At 63.2% G+C, this 17,635-nt stretch overlaps 2 protein-coding genes and 1 non-coding gene across 4 annotated transcripts; 2 read left to right on the plus strand and 1 right to left on the minus strand.

Annotated features, from left to right (window-relative positions):
* Positions 1–81: 81 nt before the first annotated feature.
* On the plus strand, positions 82–4,347 carry CNN2 (calponin 2). The gene is made up of 7 exons (XM_072357385.1): positions 82–209; positions 2,413–2,534; positions 2,781–2,847; positions 2,947–3,084; positions 3,195–3,311; positions 3,451–3,597; positions 3,688–4,347. The coding sequence occupies exons 1-7, from the start codon at positions 147–149 to the stop codon at positions 3,949–3,951; spliced, it is 918 nt and encodes a 305-aa protein (XP_072213486.1). The 5' UTR covers positions 82–146; the 3' UTR covers positions 3,952–4,347.
* Positions 4,348–5,088: 741 nt separating this feature from the next.
* On the plus strand, positions 5,089–17,226 carry ABCA7 (ATP binding cassette subfamily A member 7). Of its 2 annotated transcripts, XM_072357465.1 has the most exons (48): positions 5,089–5,190; positions 5,733–5,807; positions 5,893–5,986; positions 6,086–6,227; positions 6,299–6,521; positions 6,631–6,711; positions 6,784–7,015; positions 7,106–7,245; positions 7,313–7,429; positions 7,524–7,897; positions 7,996–8,172; positions 8,345–8,567; positions 8,647–8,868; positions 8,997–9,201; positions 9,282–9,398; positions 9,496–9,667; positions 9,774–9,905; positions 9,977–10,116; positions 10,204–10,341; positions 10,487–10,689; positions 10,791–10,842; positions 10,915–11,117; positions 11,219–11,267; positions 11,385–11,471; positions 11,803–11,820; positions 11,973–12,124; positions 12,211–12,335; positions 12,408–12,506; positions 12,592–12,787; positions 12,857–12,951; positions 13,135–13,167; positions 13,258–13,363; positions 13,447–13,521; positions 13,635–13,804; positions 13,869–14,046; positions 14,143–14,258; positions 14,342–14,486; positions 14,565–14,688; positions 14,778–14,907; positions 15,018–15,138; positions 15,245–15,307; positions 15,374–15,480; positions 15,714–15,855; positions 15,926–16,060; positions 16,133–16,236; positions 16,309–16,401; positions 16,494–16,737; positions 16,809–17,226. In XM_072357465.1, the coding sequence occupies exons 2-48, from the start codon at positions 5,742–5,744 to the stop codon at positions 16,965–16,967; spliced, it is 6,519 nt and encodes a 2,172-aa protein (XP_072213566.1). In that variant the 5' UTR covers positions 5,089–5,190; positions 5,733–5,741; the 3' UTR covers positions 16,968–17,226. The 2 variants fall into 2 exon arrangements, with proteins under 2 accessions (XP_072213566.1, XP_072213565.1); XM_072357464.1 differs by lacking the exon at positions 5,089–5,190 and having other exon boundaries at positions 5,252–5,807.
* Positions 17,227–17,324: 98 nt separating this feature from the next.
* Positions 17,325–17,431, minus strand: LOC140262980 (U6 spliceosomal RNA). Its single transcript, XR_011905883.1, has one exon. It is a non-coding gene; the product is annotated as a U6 spliceosomal RNA (small nuclear RNA).
* Between the last annotated feature and the right edge of the window lie 204 nt (positions 17,432–17,635).

Here is a 17,635-nt window from a genome sequence, read left to right on the forward strand (position 1 = left end):
TTATTTGGGCATTTCAGCCCCGTCCAATCAGCGCGGGGGGGCCGGGCCCGACACCCCCCCACTCCTCCCCCCCTGCTCCCCGCCGGGTCCCGCCCGGTCCCTCCCGGTCCCGCCGCCGATCCCCGCTCCGTCGCCGCTGCCGCGCCATGAGCAGCTCCCAGTTCAACAAGGGCCCCTCCTACGGCCTCTCCGCGGAGGTCAAGAACCGGGTGAGCCGAGCCGGGGGCGGGGGGTGTCCGGGGGCGGCGGGGTTTTGCGAGCAGAGAAGTGCCGGGGTTGTTCCGAGGGTCCCGATAACACCCGGAGGATGCGGAACCGGGTCCCGGGTTGCGGGGGGTGCCGGAGCTGCTCTCCGGTCGTGGGACGCTCTGACTCTGCCTCGTGGGGTCCCCGGGGTCTGGGAGGGGTCCGGGGTACCGCCCACCCCCACTCTCGCCCCGGTCCTGTGAATGGAGCGATGGCCCCGGCTCCGTGCAGCTCTGCTCCCGAGGTTTCCCTCCTCTGCTTCCCCATCACTTTGCATCCCTCGGGGGGGCGGCCCCGACCCAATCGTGTCCCTCTCGGTGGGCCCCAGGGCACGGACTTGGCCCTACTGTGAGACTGGAAGGGGAAAGTAGAACCCGGTTACTCCTCTGGGGCTGTTTGCACTCCAAGATGATGCGGGGTGCTGTGGGGAGGGCTGCCCTTCCCACCCTCAGATCATGGCTGGGTGCCTCTGGCTGGGTCCACAGCTCCAGCTGTGCCCCATTCCTGCTCTGGGAATGGTGCACAGCCATGGGGGGGTGCAGCGGCCCCTTCCTCTTCCGTGTGCATTGCTGCTCCCCATGCAGCACGGGGATGGGGTCAGTGGTCGGACGTCCAACGCAGGATGCGGGATGCACACAGAGCTCAGGTTGGACTCTCCCTCCCGGCCTCACAGGAGATTTGGGTTTCATCATCGTGTGAGGACAGGCTTCTGCCTGTACCCAGTGGGTGGACACGTGCTGGGGCCTCGCCGCTGCCTGCTCCCAGGTGCTTTAGCTTGGTTCAGCAAGAGCTGAGCCAGTCTGACGGCCCCACTGTGCAGGCTGTGGGCTGACATCACTGCTGGGAACCCGTCTGACCTGCAGCACTGTCCTGAGCTGTGATGGGGTCTGTTCATGGGCTGCTCCCGCTCCAGGATGACCCTCTGCTCCTCTGCTGCCTCCTCTGAGCTCTGCATATGGGGGGAGAAAGAGGAATCATTGCTGTGCCAGGTGTCAGCTGTGGGGGGGGGGGATCCCACCAGGACCCATGTGATGGCACGAGTGTGACCGTGGTGGCCACTGTCCGTGTTCCTGGTCAGCTCCAGCTTCCCCTTTAGGACTGGGCTGTGGGGCCATTGCCCTTGGGAACAGCTGGTGTCTCCCATGGGGGCAGCTCTGCAGCCATCCCAGGGTGTTCCTCTGAACCCTCTGATGTTCTGGGAGATCAACATCCCCCTCCCATCCCCCCAAGCTGTTTTCTGTGTGAGGAAGCACATCGCCAGGGCTACTAAGAGGGAAACTGAGGCACAGAGGCTGCAGGGCACTGCGCTCCCCCTCAGTTCTGTCTGTGCAAGGCTCCATAGAAGTGTCTGATGGAGCCTGGGGACCAGCTTGTTGACCCTACAGCAGCACCCCTCCTACAGGGGACAGCTGAGCCCCGTGGAGTCCCTTAGCTCTTGGCACAGGGTGGGCTGTGCTGTGTCCATGTGGGCAGCGGTGGCTCTCGGGGTTTTCAACCTCCGTTTGTGTCACCTTTCCCTGCCCCATTCAGGCTGAGCTCTGCTCTCTCTCCTCGTTCTGGCCGATGCGATGCCGTGCCCGGGCAGCTGCTCTGCATCTGGGAGGAGGCGGCCGCATTCCTGGCATAGCCGCGGTGGCCGAGGAATCCGCAGCGGCGCGATGGGCCCGGCGGGAGGGATGAACGCGGCGGGGTCGGTGCCGGGTCCCGTGGGCGGAGGTGGGAAGGAGCCTTGCCAGCAGCTCGTCCTCTTCCTCTTTGACAGTTGCAGAGTCTCGGGGTCACCGCATGAGAGACTGCGGGCTGTGCTGGATGAGGCCGTGCTGCTGATAGCACTGTGCAGGGCTGGGGGCGGCTCCTGTGTGCAGAGCAGCAGCCGGTGGTGCTGGATGTGCTCGGTGGCTTCGTTCTCCACCATCACCCTCCATCCTCGGGCACACCGTGCCCACCCCACAGGGCCCTGCAGCAGCTCTTGCTCTCCTTCCTCTCTGTACCGTTGAATCTGGGTTTCCTGTGCACCAGGAAATTGCAACTGATCTGCAACATATGGCTGTCCAAACTGCTCCTCTCACTGCGGTGTGCAATGGGACCGGCCTTCAGAGGTCTCCACATGGCCTGAGGGTGCACACAGGGCCGTATCTAACCACCCCACATCCCCCCCCCCCCCAGCTTGCCCAGAAGTATGACCCACAGAAGGAAGCAGAGCTGCGGACGTGGATCGAAAGCGTCACCGGGCGGCAGATCGGGGACGACTTCCAGAAGGGGCTGAAGGATGGGGTCATCCTCTGCGAGTGAGTCCCACGGCACCCATGGGAGGTGCCAGCACAGCCCCCAGGCACTGCATGGTTTGGGACACCCAGCTATGGGGAGGCCTTGGGGCAGCAGTGGGAAGGGGGCTCTGGGGTCTTTAGTGTTGTGGGGGTGCATCATTCCCAGCTGGGAGGAGCGAGCCCAGAGACCCCCAGGTGATGGCAGCATTCCCCTGGGGAGGGGAGACCCTCATACCCCCAAGCTCACCACCATCACCTCCCCCCCAGGCTGATGAACAAACTGCAGCCCAACTCGGTGAGGAAGATCAACCGCTCAGCACTGAACTGGCACCAGGTGGGTGCAAGCAGCCCCCAAGTTCTCCATGCCCCCAGCTGTAACCTGGCTGCCCTGTGCCCCCTCCCCACAACCTGACTGCTCTGTGCCTCCCTTCAGCTCGAGAACCTTTCCAACTTCATCAAGGCCATGGCCAGCTACGGCATGAACCCCGTGGACCTCTTTGAAGCCAACGACCTGTTTGAGAGTGGGAACCTGACTCAGGTGCAGGTGTCACTGCTGGCACTGGCAGGCATGGTGAGAACATGGGGAGGGACGAGAGCAGCTCCATGGGATGGGTGAGCACTAATCCATGTCCAGCAGCTCCCCAAGCCTGAGACCTCTCCTTCCTCGCTGCCTTTCCTCAGGCCAAGACCAAGGGGCTGCAGAGCGGTGTGGACATTGGTGTGAAATACTCGGAGCGGCAGCAAAGGAACTTCGATGAGGCCAAGATGAAGGCTGGGCAGTGCGTGATCGGGCTGCAGGTGGGCTGCTGCCAACCCCCAGAGCCCCACATCACAGCTGGGGGGTTCCTATGCCATCTCCTGTAGGAGGATGGGGATGGTGCTGGGGGGGGGGGGGGGATGTGGCATTTCCCACTTCTCACCACTCTCTGTTGCCCAGATGGGTACCAATAAGTGTGCCAGCCAGTCCGGCATGACAGCCTATGGCACCAGAAGGCACCTCTATGACCCCAAGAACCAGATCCTGCCTCCCATGGACCACTCTACCATCAGCCTGCAGATGGGCACCAACAAATGTGCCAGCCAGGTGAGCCGGGGGGAGGGAGGGAGCATGGCTGCAGGATAACATTGTGGGGAGCATCGTGCTGAGCCCCACTTGCTCCCCCCTTCCTTGCAGGTGGGTATGACAGCACCTGGCACCCGGCGGCACATCTACGATGCTAAGATGGGGCTGGAAAAGTGTGACAACTCCTCCATGTCGCTGCAGATGGGCTCCAACCAGGGCGCCAATCAGAGCGGGCAGGTCTTCGGTCTGGGTCGCCAGATCTATGACCCCAAATACTGCCCACAGGGCACCCCAGGGGATGCAGCCAACACTGCCTGTGAGCCAGGCACCGACCCCATCGGGTACCACTATTACCAGCAAGAGGAGAGCTGCTGAGCAGGGCTGTCCCCATGCAGTCCATCTCGCAGCCACATTCCAGCCTCAATTCATCATTCCCTCTTTTTAAACGTCGTGTCTTTGGTTTGAAATAATGTTAAAAGGAATCTCATTTGCTGGGAAGGGACCAGCCCTGCAGTTTCGCCCACCCCTTGTCCTGGTGCTTGGAAGGTCGTCCTGTGTGGGCATCTCATGCTCTCCTATGATTCCCTAAAAGCAAAGCTGGAGAACTCTTGGGACTCAAAGGTTCTGATTCCATCTCAGCCAGCTGCCCCCACGCTGCCAAGTGATGCTGTGTGAGGTGGGGGGCAGCCTCGGGCCGAGTTTGGGGGGGGGGTCTTCTTTTAACCACGTGGGGTTTTTAATACAGATGTTCTTATATTGAAAGGTGTTGTTGAAAAGAAAAAAGAAATAGAAAGAAACGAAAGGAATCGACCTTTTCTTTAAAACCCCTTTGAACAGGAAGCGCTCTCTGCTGCGCTCTGCTGGGGCGGTGCTGCAGGGCTGGGGGTGGCTCCCAGCACCGGGGCTGTGGGGCTGGAGGGGGGTCCTGGGAGCCGAGCCCGGCGTGACCCCTGGATCAGGGAGCGGGGAGGGGGATGCTTTGGGGTGAAGCTCCGCGCGTGGAGAGCGGCAGTTCGGCCCCATCCCTTCCCGCAGCCGCCCCGCATTACTCAGCAGTACCCGCAGCTGTAGCCGTTGCACTGCGAGGAGGGGGGCGACTTCGGGACCCTCGGGAAGCGGCGGGGCCCCTTTAAGACCCCTGGTCCATGACGCAGCTACTTTGCAAGACGGCCGGGGCGGAGCCCGCCGTGATAACGTGACGTGGGAACCGGCATCGGTAACGTGCTTCGGTGGGGACTCCGCATCTCCCCACTGAAGACCCCCTTATCATCTTTCGTGCTTCCATCTCCCCTTTGCTATGCGTATCCTTCCCCTCCCCCCCAACCAAGCGGCTGCCTGCCCCCCTGGACACTCCAGCTGGAGCTGAGGCCGTGTCCTGCTCCGTGCCGCTCCCCGGTGCCCCCCCGGCGCTCCTTGCCTCAGGTTCCCCCCGGTTGCAGGGTTGTCCTCCCTCCCCGCCCCCGCCGCTTCCCCCTCCCTATAGCAGCACGAAGCGAAGCCCTCCTTTCCTCCCCCCCACTCCCGTGGAGATCAGCGGGATTTGCCGCCCGAGATCCCATAATCCCGTCCGGTGCCTCCCACCCCTCCCCGGGCTCTGTAGGACCGGGCGGACAGGTGAGTGCGCGGCTCCGGGCACCGGGGGGGCGGCCCCGGCTGCAGCGGCTCTTTGCCCCCCCCCCCCCGCTCCTTTCCGGCTGCATTCAGGCACTTCCCCGCTCCGAGCGGGGCTGGCATCAGAGGTAACAGCGGGGAAACAGGAGGAGCCGGGCAGGGAGCGGGATGTGAGCACGCATTTCATCCTTGTGCGCAAGGGCTGGGAGCTGAGCTCCTGCATTTGGGATACTGAGGCACAGGCAGCGCCCTGGCCCATCCTGCACCCCTGGGCACCTGCAGCCCCGTGCGGGTGAAGCCATCTCCTGCATCCCAAGGGGCTCCTCGGAGCTCGTGCCTGTTTTGCTGGTTTTGCTTTGCGAAAGAACGGGATTTGGAGGCTTGAGTTGGGAAAAGAGCTTTGCTGGCTGAGATCCGGAGCCGACTCCTCCCGGCACCGCGGGGTTGTGCTGCTCGTGCCCAACCCAGCCCTGCTGTGCCGCGGGCAGCCTGGCAGGGGGATGGAGGCAGTGACTCAGGACTATGGGATGGTTCTCATCCCGCAGCACAACGCGATGGCCGTGGGGACGCAGCTGTGGCTGTTGCTCTGGAAGAACCTCGCCTACCGCCGGCGGCAGCGGGTGAGCAACGCCTGTATTTGGGGTAGGGGGTCCCTGCGGTGTCCCCGTGGTGCCGATGGTCCCCTCCAGCTGCAGTGTCCCCCAGGTGCAGTTGGCCATCGAGCTGCTGTGGCCGCTCTTCCTCTTCCTCGTGCTGGTGGCAGTGAGGAGCTCCCACCCGCCTTTCCAGCAGCACCAGTGTGAGTTGCCATGCCCTGCTCCTGGTGTCGTGCAGGGTGGGGGCCAGGGGCTCTCCATGGAAGCAGTGCAGCCCCCAGACTCATCTCTTTCCCCATCAGGCCATTTCCCCAACAAGGCCTTGCCGTCAGCCGGGATGCTGCCTTGGCTGCAGGGTATCCTCTGCAATGTGCACAACCCCTGCTTCCAGCAGCCCACCCCTGGAGAGACCCCCGGCACAGTGGGCAACTTCGGAGGCTCTATGTGAGCAGGGTGGGCAATGTGGGGTACCAGGCCGGGCTCTGCTCCTCTCACATCCCCCCTCATGCCTGCAGCCTGTCCCGCCTGCTGGCTGATGTCCGCCAGGCCCTGCACCGTGCTGATGGATGGCAGCTCCTGCAGCACCTCGCCCAGCTCCTGCCTGCACTGCGGGGCCGCACGCTGCCCATCTCATCCCGGCTGCTGCAGGACGATGCTCTCACACACCTCCTCCACAGCAACGCCTCACTGCTGCCCGTGCTGCAGCAGGCACTGCTGGAGGGGCTCAGCTCACGTGATGTGAGTGCTCAGCGTGCCCGGAGTAGCCAAACTTGTGCCACAGCTCGACCCCCTCCAACTGCTGGGGGGTCTTTGGGCTGGCTGTGAACCCTCTCTGTGACCCCTATAGGAGAGGATGAGCTCAGAGATGGATAATGCCCTGGCATCCCTAGGCCCCTTCCTGCAGAGCGCTGAGTCCCTGCTGCAGGAGGTACCGCATCCCCACATCATCCCCGCATCCCTGCCCCATCCTGGGCCCTCCCTGCAGCCCCTCTCTCTGCAGCTCTCCTCCATGGGCACAGTGGCTGAGCTGCAGCGTGAGGTCGCAGTGCTGACAGCCTCCGGTTCCTCCGCTGTGGGCACCTTTGAGGCTGTATCACGCATCGCCTGTGGGCACCCCGAGGGTGGAGGGCTGCAGGTGCCCTCCCTCAACTGGTATGAGGACAGCGATGTCGGTGCCTTCATGAACCGAAACGGCTCCAGGAGCAGCACGGAGACCCCTGACAACCACACCAGTGAGAGGGGACGGGGATCAGGGACCCTCAGGTGCCCCTCTGGGCACCTGGGCAATGCAAGCATTTGGTTCTCCCCCCCTTCCCCACCAGGTCCTTTCTGCCAGGAGCTGCTCCGCAGCCTGGAGGCTGCCCCGTTCTCACAGCTCATCTGGCGTGGCATCAAACCACTCTTCGTGGGCAAGATCCTGTACACACCACCCAGTCCTGCCACCGACCGCGTCATGGCCGAGGTGATTGTACACAGTGCTGGGGGGGGGCTGCAACCTGCTTCCCTTCCCTAATCCTTTCCCTGTGCAGGTGAACCACACCTTCCAGGAGCTGGCAGCACTGCGGGACACGGCTGCTGCTGCATTGGAGCTGGGAGCCCACATCCGTGCTATTCTCAATGGCAGCCAGGAGGTGCAGGTGCTGCGGGTGCGTGTCCAGAGTGGGGGCTGCATGGGGCCAGGAGGGGCTGTATGGGGCCACCTCCAAGGCTAGGTGGTTGTATGACACTGATGCTCTGCAGGAGCTGCTGCTGGCACCGGGCACAGCCCCGCTCCTGGATGGGCTTCTCAATGGCACCTCCCAGTCAGCGTTGGTCCAGTTGCTGGCTGGGCCAGCGGGGCTCAGCTGGCAGCAGGCACTGGATGAAGTGGAGCGGGCGCTGGGTGTGTTATCAAAGCTGCTGGGGTGCATCCAGCTGGACAAGATCGAGGCAGTGGGCAGCGAGGAGCAGCTGGTGGCCCGTGCCATGGAGCTGCTGGAGGACAGGCAGTTCTGGGCTGCTGTGGTCTTCCAGCCCCCTCTGAACACCACATCCACGGCGCTGCCCCCCCATGTGCACTACAAGATCCGCATGGATATCGACGACGTCACGAGGACCAACAAGATCAAGGACAGGTTGGGTTTATGCAGCCCCTCTGAGCATCCCAAGCCTCAGGTGGGCTGTTGTCTGCCTCCCTCCTCCCCCCATTCCTCAACGTGCTGCTCTACCCCAGGTTTTGGGACCCAGGCCCTGCAGCTGATCCATTCAGTGACCTGCGCTACGTGTGGGGTGGCTTTATCTACGTGCAGGACCTGGTGGAACAGGCGGTGGTGAGGGTACAGACAGGGGCTGCCCCACGGGTGGGGGTCTACCTGCAGCAGATGCCGTACCCCTGCTACGTGGATGATGTGTGAGTGCTGCAGGACCCCCCAGCGACCCCACACCTAACCCTAACCTTAGCGACCCCCCCAACCCTGACCCACTGCCCTGGGGTATGGACTGAGTGCTGCTGCAGGGCTGTGTCCCTGTTGGTGGTGGGACACTGGGGGGGGGGGAGGGGGTCAGACTGATGCCCCCCTCAGGTTCCTGCGGGTACTGAACCGCTCGCTGCCACTCTTCATGACGCTGGCGTGGATCTACTCGGTGGCCATGATCATCAAGGGGGTGGTGCATGAGAAGGAGGCGCGTCTCAAGGAGACCATGCGGAGCATGGGGCTGAGCAGCGGGATGCTCTGGCTCAGCTGGTTCCTCAGCAGCTTCATCCCCTTCCTCCTCAGCTCCGCTCTCCTCGTCCTCATCCTCAAGGCAGGTTGGGGGGGGGGGGGGGGGTGAGAGTCAGCATGGTAGGGGGGGTTCTGCAGCTCCAACCTGCCTCACTTTGCAGCTGGGAGACATCCTGCCCTATAGCAACCCAGCTGTCATCTTCCTCTTCCTCGGCACCTTCTCAGTGGCCACCATCTGTCAGTGCTTCCTCATCAGCACCTTCTTCCCCCGTGCCAACCTGGCCTCGGCGTGCGGTGGCATCCTTTACTTCTCTCTCTACCTGCCCTATGTGCTGTGTGTGGCATGGCGTGACCACGTCACCTTCCTGCTCCGAGTCCTCGTGGTGAGCAGCACCTCATTCCCTGCACCCCAATATCCCTTGGATGAGCTGGGTGTGGGGTTTGGGTGCTCAGGACCCCTGCAGACCCATAGCTGTGTCTTCCACCTGTGCCCCTGTTCTTGCTGCTGCAGAGCCTGCTGTCCCCAGTGGCCTTTGGCTTTGGTTGTGAGTACTTCTCGCTGTATGAGGAGCAGGGGGTGGGCATGCAGTGGTACAACCTGGGCACCAGCCCTGTGCCAGGAGACCACTACAGCTTTGCCATGGCCATGGGGCTGCTGCTGCTGGATGCTGTCCTCTATGGGCTGGCAGCCTGGTACATTGAGGGTGTCCTCCCAGGTGAGTGCAGAGCTTCTGCCCCTTGCAGCCCTTTGCCAGCCCTGCTGGGCCCTTCTCAGCCCCTGTGTCCCTGCCCACAGGTCAGTATGGTGTCCCCAAGCCCTGGAATTTCCCCTTCCTGAAGAGCTACTGGTTTGGAGAGCCGCCCTCAGCCGGATACCCCCCGTACCCCAGCAGTTCTCTCACTGCACCCCAAGGTGAGCCCCTGCCCGCAGTGATGGGTGCTGCCACGGGGTGGGTGCTGCCCCCATGGCCAAGGTCCTGCCTGGCTGTGACTTGACCGGTGGCTCCCAGTGCTGGTGGAGGAGCCGCCTGCCCAGCTGCAGCCCGGAGTCTCCATCCGCAACCTGGTGAAGGTTTACCGCAGCGGCAGCCATGTGGCCATCGATGGGCTGAGCCTGGACTTCTACGAGGGGCAGATCACCTCCTTCCTGGGCCACAACGGGGCCGGCAAGACCACCACTATGTGAGCTGGAATCCACTGGCACTGCCCCATCCCCCCCCCAGCTCCCCATGAGGTTGGGCTCAGAGCACAATCTGCCACATCCATTTTACCACCCCTTCCTCCCCAGGTCCATCCTGACCGGCCTGCTGCCCCCAACCTCCGGCACTGCCTATATCCTGGGCTGGGATATCCGCTCCGATATCGACAGCATCCGGAGGTCCATGGGGATGTGCCCGCAGCACAACGTGCTCTTTGACATGTATGCAGGGTAGCGGTGGGGGTGGGGAGAGCAGCAGGCAGGACCCCCCGCTGACCCCCCCCACCCCACAGCCTGACGGTGGAGGAGCACATCTGGTTCTACGGGAGGCTGAAGGGGCTGGAGGAGGAGCAGGTGCAAGCAGAGATGGAGCAGCTGCTCCAGGACACGGGGCTGCCCCACAAGCGCCAGGAGCAGACCAGGAACCTGTCGGGTGTGTGGGCTTTGCCATCCCTATTGCCATACCCATCATTACCCAATTCCCATCCCAATGCCGTCCCCAACGCCCCCTCCCCCGCAGGCGGCATGCAGCGGAAGCTCTCTGTGGCCATTGCCTTTGTGGGTGGCTCCAAGGTGGTGGTCCTGGATGAGCCCACGGCCGGTGTTGACCCCTACTCACGCCGTAGCATCTGGGAGCTGCTGCTCAAGTACCGCAAAGGTGAGGACTGGGGTGGGAGACCCCATTCCGTCTGTCTGCTGCGAGCCCCCAGCCCTACAGAAGCAGGGCATGGGGGGAGCACTGCGGGGTGAGATGGGATCTAGAGAGGGGAGACCGGATTGGGACGGTGGCTCTGTGCCCCCAGGGCGCACCATCATCCTCTCCACGCACTACATGGACGAGGCGGAGCTGCTGGGGGACCGCATTGCCATCATCTCGCAGGGCCGGCTCCGCTGTTGCGGGTCTCCTCTCTTCCTCAAAGCCAGGCTGGGCACGGGCTACTACCTCACCTTGGTCAAACGGGAACGCACAGAGCTGGGCGCCGACGGCCCCGGCTCCACCAAAAAGGTGCCTTCCCTTCTCCCTTCCCCTCCCGACTCTCCTTGCCCGCAGCCCCTCGTTGGATCCCACTGCAGCACCCACCCACCCTTTGCTGCCCTTTCCCGCAGGACGGCGGCACCTCCGAGGGCGGCGAGCGGGACAGCGAGGGCAGCACCGCGGGTAGCGTCCCCGCACAGCCCCGCAACGCGCCCTGGCCCCGCAAACCCTGAGCACCGCCCTCCCCGTCCTCAGATGTGCCGCAGCTGTCGGCACTGCTGCAGCAGCACGTCCCCGGCTCCCGGCTGGTGGAGGACATCGGGCGCGAGGTGCTTTTCGTGCTGCCCTACAGCGGGGCCAAGGATGGAGCTTTTGGGGAGCTTTTCCGGGAGCTGGATGCGCGCCTGGGCGAGCTGGGCATCTCTGGCTATGGCATCTCAGACACCACGTTGGAGGAGGTATTCACAGAGCCTCGGTGCCTGGAGATGTGCACAGAGGGTCCTACTGCTGGGGTGTGGGTGCCTGTGCTGTGTGTGAAGGCAGCTCCCTTCCCCTGCAGATCTTTCTGAAAGTGGCCGAGGACAACGGGGCGGATGGTGGCAGGGCAGGTAAAGGTGTCGGTCCCGGTTGGAATGGAGCTTTGGGACCCTGACATGCAGGGTGAGGAGGTACTGGGGGCTGTGGTCCCACTCCATCCCTTTTATGACTCCCATCCCTTTTATCAGGCAGCAGCAGCAGCAGAACAGCCCCTCTGGGCAGAGGAGCGGTCCCCAATAAGGATGGGGACACGGGAACAGCTGCAGAGGAGCCAGGTAAAGGGGGGAGCTGAGGCCGGGGGCTGGTAGCCCACCCCCAGGGCTGGGCATGGACCTTGGCATGCGTCTGTCCATGCAGGCGGGGCTGGATGGAGGTTTGCTGTGCAGCACTGAGCCTGTTCGACCTCGTGGTGTCCTTCGGGTTTTGGGAATGGTGGGAAGCTGAGATGGGAGTGGGTCTGGGGATGTGAATGCACTGGGGACGTGACCTGGCCCCCTCTGCTGGGGGCAGAGATTGGGCATGAGAGCATCGGCAGGCTTGGGGGGGTGGAGGGGCAATGGTAGCCACCGTGGCTATAACCCTGCTCTCCTTTTTCCTTACACTGAGCCCAAGGAGCCCGCAGAGGTAGGAACGGGGGGCTGGGGGGGTCCTTGGTGTCCCCGCATGCAGCACCCAGGCCCAGGGCCGTCCCTGCAGCAAGCCGTGCCCCCAGACTGGGGCCGAAGCCTTGCTTCTCGCTGCCGGGAGCCGGCTCAGGACCCATCTATGCTTTGCAGCAGAGGAGCCGCATGAGACGGACCTGCTGCGTGGAGCTGCCGAGGGCAGCCGGTGCGTGCAGGGCTGGGCGCTCACCCGGCAGCAGCTCCGTGCGCTCTTCACCAAGCGGCTGCTCCACGCCCGGCGCAGCACACGGGGCTTCTTCGCACAGGTACGGCCGTGGAGGGGCTGGGGGGGAACGACGACCCCGGGATGGGGCAGAGGCTACGGGGCGGGCCCTGACCCGCGGCCCCGCAGATCGTCCTGCCCGCTGTCTTCGTCTGCGTTGCGCTGCTCTTCAGCCTCATCGTGCCACCCGTCGGGAGGTACCCAGCGCTGCGCCTGGAGCCCGGGATGTACGGCCATCAATTCACCTTCTTCAGGTGCGCCCCCGTTCCCCGAATGCTCCGCCCATCCCGAATGATCCGCCGTCCCACCCCAGTGCTATTTTGCAGCAATGACGCTCCGGGGGACGCGGACACGTCCCGGTTGTTGGCCGCACTCCTGGCCGAGCCGGGCTTCGGCACCGCGTGCATGAAGGACGCGGCGGAGGGGTGAGCGTGGAGCTGGGGGGGCTCCGCTCCGCTTCGGTGCCACGTTCTGACTGGGGTCTCCTCTCCTTCGGTGCCTGTTGAGCAGGACGGGGCCGTGCCCACCTGCGTCCCACCCCGACGGCTTCAGGCAGCCCCCGATCCCCCTGACCATGCTGGAAGCGCTGCAGCTTGGGAACTGGACACGAGCTGAGCCGTCCCCCTCCTGCCAATGCAGCGGGCCGGGGACGCGCAGGATGCTGCCCGAGTGCCCCACGGCCGCTGGGGGGCTCCCACCACCCCAGGTACCCGCGGCTGCCGCTGGGGTCCAGGCAGGTGGTGGGGCTGTGCATCCATCTGTCCTTCCCCACCAGGTGCAAAGGGGCACGGGAGACATCCTGCTGAACCTGACAGGCAGGAACATCTCTGACTACCTGGTGAAAACCTACCCCCAGCTCATTCGCCAGGGGTGAGTGATCCCAGCACCTGTCCTGTGCATGGGGACAGCACTGGGATGCTATGGGGGGACCACGGGGAGGGCAGTGGGGAAGACAGGGTAGGGTAGAATGCGATCCAGCTCATGGCTGAGCTGTCACACACAGACGTGACGTCTCCTCACTGCTGTTTTCCCCTCTGCCCTTGTTTCTTCCAGGCTCAAAACCAAGAAGTGGGTGAACGAGCAGAGGTGGGTGTGGGGGCAGTGGGTCAGCTCGGGCAGGGTGGCTGTGCAGTGCCACGGGAGGGTTGGAAGCACCCAACTCTCCTGCACATCCAGGTATGGTGGCTTCTCCCTGAGTGCTGGTGGCTCCCAGCTCCTGCCATCAGCAGAGGAGGTGGGCAGTGCGGTGCAGGAGCTGAGAGAGCTCTTCAACGTCACCCAGGTATGGCCGGGTTCTGTGCCCACCTGAGTGAGCATGGGGAGGGCTGCTGCAATAGTTGCACCTCACCCCATGTCCTGCCCTAGGGCAGCCCCATGGATCGGCTCCTGGGCAACCTGAGCCACTTCTTTGAGGGCTTGGATGCACGCAGGAACATCAAGGTGAGCTCAGAACTGGAGGCACGGGGACATGTGGCACTGGCTGTGTCCCCTCTCTGGTGTGGGGCTGGCAGAAGGAAGTGGAACAGAGCCTAGTGAGCACCCTTGGGCTGCAGGTGTGGTTCAACAACAAGGGCTGGCACGCCATGGTCGCCTTCCTCAACGTGGCCAGCAATGGGCTGCTGAGGGCACAGCTGCCTGCAGGATCTGACCCCACTCTCTATGGCATCACAGCCATCAACCACCCCCTGAACCTCACCAAGGAGCAGCTCTCAGAGGCTGCACTGTGAGTGTTGGGTTTGGGCTCCTGTGGGTGCCCCGTTGCCCTCTTGACTCCCTTTCTGCTGCAGGATGGCCACATCGGTGGACGTGCTGGTCTCCATCTGTGTGATCTTCGCCATGTCCTTCGTCCCAGCCAGCTTTGTGCTCTTCCTCATTGAGGAGCGGGTCAGCAAGTCCAAACATCTGCAGTTCATCAGTGGGATGAAGCCCGTCACCTACTGGCTGGGCAACTTTGCTTGGGACATGGTGCGGGATGGGGACGGGGTCAGGATGGGGCACATTTGTGGCTCCTGATGGCCAGGACCTCTTTGTCACCCCCTACCTGGTTTCTCATGCCCATAGTGCAACTACCTGGTCCCCGCACTGCTGGTTGTCCTCATCTTCCTCTGCTTCCAGCAGAAGTCCTACGTGTCCTCAGCCAACCTGCCTGCTCTGGTGCTGCTGCTGCTGCTCTATGGGTGAAGGGCCGGTGGAACCAGGGATGGGATGGGGGGTGGGTGCCCCCAGGTGTGCCCACTCACCCCCTTCCTCTGCCTTCCAGGTGGTCCATCACCCCCCTGATGTACCCGGCCTCCTTCCTCTTCAGCATCCCCAGCACAGCCTATGTGGCCCTGACATGTGTCAACCTCTTCATTGGCATCAATGGCAGCGTGGCCACCTTCGTGCTGGAGCTCTTTGTAGACCAAGTGAGCCCCAGACCCCATCCCTCAATAGGGGCTGGTTGGCTCTGCCGGCTCTCCCATCCTTCCCTCACTACCCCATAGAAGCTCAACAACATCAACCGCATCCTGAAGAAAGTCTTCCTCATCTTCCCCCACTTCTGCCTGGGCCGAGGCCTCATTGACATGGTGAAGAACCAGGCGATGGCCGATGCCTTTGAGAGGTTCGGTGAGTGAAGAGGTGCAGAGCTGCTCCCCTGCCCAATCCCCCTCCCCTGGTGCTCCTCATCCTGCAGCTCCTTTCCCTTCCTTTTATAGGAGACAAGCGCTTCGTGTCCCCGCTGTCCTGGGACTTAGCAGGAAAGAACATGTTCGCCATGGCCATCGAGGGCGTCATCTTCTTCCTCTTCACCTTACTGCTGCAGTACCGCTTCTTCCTGCGGCTCCGGTGAGGGCCGGCCCAGGGGAGATGGGAGTGATGGGGGCAATGGGGATATAGGAGATCCTATAGGAGATCCTATAGGAGATCCTGGAGGTTCCCCACTGCTGCTCCCCCAGGCCACGTGCTCTGCAGCTGCCCTCACTGGGGGATGAGGATGAGGATGTAGCCCGGGAGCGGGTGCGGGTGGGCAGCACAGCACGGCGCAGTGCTGTCCTGCTGCTGAAGGACCTGACCAAGGTGTGTGGCTGCACCGTGCCCCGTTCCATGTCCCCCATCCCACTGATGGGTGCTGTGTGCCCTGGACGGGAGGTGCTGTGCCTCACAGTGATCCCACTCCCTGTAGGTGTACCGGTACCGGCGTACTCCAGCAGTGGACCGGCTGTGCCTGGCTGTCCCACCTGGTGAGGTGAGTGCTGGGGGCCATGCACTGTGAGGGGGGTCAGGGCTGCTGCTAAGCCCACTGCTCCCACAGTGCTTCGGGCTCCTTGGGGTGAATGGTGCTGGGAAGACATCCACCTTCAAGATGCTGACGGGGGACACAGAAGTGACCCTGGGGGAGGCCTGGCTAAAGGGACACAGGTGGGAACATCTGCGCCATCATCCCTCCTCACCATCTGCTCACACTTACCCTCATCCCTGCAGCCTGCGTGCTGGCTTCTTCATCCTCATCCTCATCCTCATCCTCATCCCTGCAGTTCGCTCATTCCTAACCCTGCTGCATGCTCAGCCTCACCCTTGTCCCTGCAGCTTGTCCCTGGTTCCTGCAGCTTGTCCTTGATCCCGCAGCGTACTCACCATGTCCCATCCTGCAGCGTGCTCACCGACCTGCAGGCCGTCCATCAGAACATGGGCTACTGCCCACAGTTCGATGCCATCACGGAGCTGCTGACGGGGAGGGAGCATCTGCAGTTCTACAGCCGTCTGCGTGGGGTGCCAGAGGAGGAGACCCCCAGGGTACAGCCCACAGCCCGGCCTCCCCACAGCCCCTCCAGCCCCATCCTCACCCCCACACCCACCCTCACAGGTGGCTCAATGGGGCATTGCCAAGCTGGGTTTGGGACCACATGCAGACCGCCTGGCAGGCACATACAGTGGGGGCAACAAGCGCAAGCTGTCCACAGCCATAGCCCTGCTCGGCAGCCCCCCCATCATCTTCCTGGTCAGTGGGGGCAGCTGGGGGGGTGGGGGAGGATGGCAGCTGTGGGGGCTGGAGCTGATGCTGTGGCTGCAGGATGAGCCCACGACGGGGATGGACCCAGGTGCCCGACGCTTCCTATGGGACTGCATCCTCAGCCTGGTCAGGGAGGGCCGCTCCGTGCTGCTCACATCCCACAGGTGGGTTCCCAGCACAGGGGATACCACGGGTGGTCTCTGCTGTGTGTCTCACACCTCACCCCCCCCCGGCAGCATGGAGGAGTGCGAGGCGCTGTGCACCAGGATGGCCATTATGGTCAACGGCCGCTTCCGCTGCCTGGGCAGCGTGCAGCACCTCAAGAACCGGTAATGGGTGGGGGGCGACCCCGCTGGATGGAGGAGGGGGGGCTGCGCTGGGGAGGAGCGCTGCCTGCATTGCCGTCCCTTCCTCGGTGCAGGTTTGGGGATGGGTACACGGTGGTGGTGCGGGCGGCGGGGCCCGGCCCTGCGCTGGGTACTGTGCAGCATCTGATGCAGTGCAGCTTCCCCGGCATCGCGCTGCAGGAGCAGCACGGCAGCATGCTGCAGTACCGCCTGCCTTCCAAAGCCTGTTCCTTGGCGCACGTGTTCGGCGTGTTGGCAGCGCACTGCGGGCACGGCCCCATCCAGGACTACTCTGTGTCCCAGACCACCCTTGACCAGGTGATGGCGGTGGGGGACGGAGACGGGGTCCTTCCTGCTGTTGCTGCTGCTGACAGCCCCCATCCCTGCAGGTCTTTGTGCACTTTGCCAGGGAGCAGAGCGACGGGGACCAGGTACAGGATGCAACCGCAGGGCAGGATGCAACCGCAGGGCAGGATATGGCCCCAGTGGCCGGGAGGACGCCGATGCCGTTCCTGGAGGACGACAGCTACCGGGAGAGCGTGGTCTGAGTGTGGCTGCAGGGACCCTGGACCCCCCCAGCCAACCCCAGCTCTGCTCCCGGCTGGTGCACAACCACTGGTCCCGGTCTGCTGCTGGCCTGGAGCCCGGCTGCAGCACGCCTGCTGGTCTGGGGTCACGATGCCCCGGGTCGGAACCGCAGGGGAAGGCTGGTCCGCTCCCTACAGCGGGGCTGAGTGCCGGGCTGTGCTGCTCGCTCTGCTGTCACATAGCGAATGGGATAATAAAGCGCTGCAGTGCCGCAGGCGGAGCGCCGTGCTTTGTGGCTGTGACAAAACGGGTCGGTGGGAGGGTGGGGAGAAAAAAAAGGGATGGGGAGCTGCAGCGGTGGGTGTCGGTGTGCAGCAAAAAATATGGAACGCTTCACGAATTTGCGTGTCATCCTTGCGCAGGGGCCATGCTAATCTTCTCTGTATCGTTCCAATTTTAGTATATGTGCTGCCGAAGCGAGCACGAATCTCCCTCTCTATCGGGGGCTATTTAAATCTCTTTTATTCAATAATTTTTAAGTAACGGTGAGTTTGCCTTTTATCTGTTTGTGTACTTCTTCTTCTGGTATTATCCCTCTAACAGAAGCTCTTACTTATTCCGCTCGGAGTTCTTTTTTCGCAGAAATTTTGTCTTTTTTTGTGCTGAACCGACCAAATTCTCTGCCGAC

The sequence above is a fragment of the Excalfactoria chinensis genome, chromosome 26 (assembly GCF_039878825.1).
Source record: "Excalfactoria chinensis isolate bCotChi1 chromosome 26, bCotChi1.hap2, whole genome shotgun sequence".
NCBI lineage: Eukaryota > Metazoa > Chordata > Aves > Galliformes > Phasianidae > Excalfactoria > Excalfactoria chinensis.

Coding starts and splice junctions, on each gene's coding strand:
- CNN2 (XM_072357385.1), top strand. CDS start 147: ATGAGCAGCTCCCAGTTCAACAAGGGCCCCTCCTACGGCCTCTCCGCG. Junction 210..2,412: donor CCGCGGAGGTCAAGAACCGG/GTGAGCCGAGCC, acceptor CCCCCCCCCCAG/CTTGCCCAGAAGTATGACCC. Junction 3,085..3,194: donor TGCTGGCACTGGCAGGCATG/GTGAGAACATGG, acceptor GCCTTTCCTCAG/GCCAAGACCAAGGGGCTGCA.
- ABCA7 (XM_072357464.1), top strand. CDS start 5,688: ATGGAGGCAGTGACTCAGGACTATGGGATGGTTCTCATCCCGCAGCAC. Junction 10,342..10,486: donor GCTGCTCAAGTACCGCAAAG/GTGAGGACTGGG, acceptor CTGTGCCCCCAG/GGCGCACCATCATCCTCTCC. Junction 12,125..12,210: donor CACGGGGCTTCTTCGCACAG/GTACGGCCGTGG, acceptor GCGGCCCCGCAG/ATCGTCCTGCCCGCTGTCTT.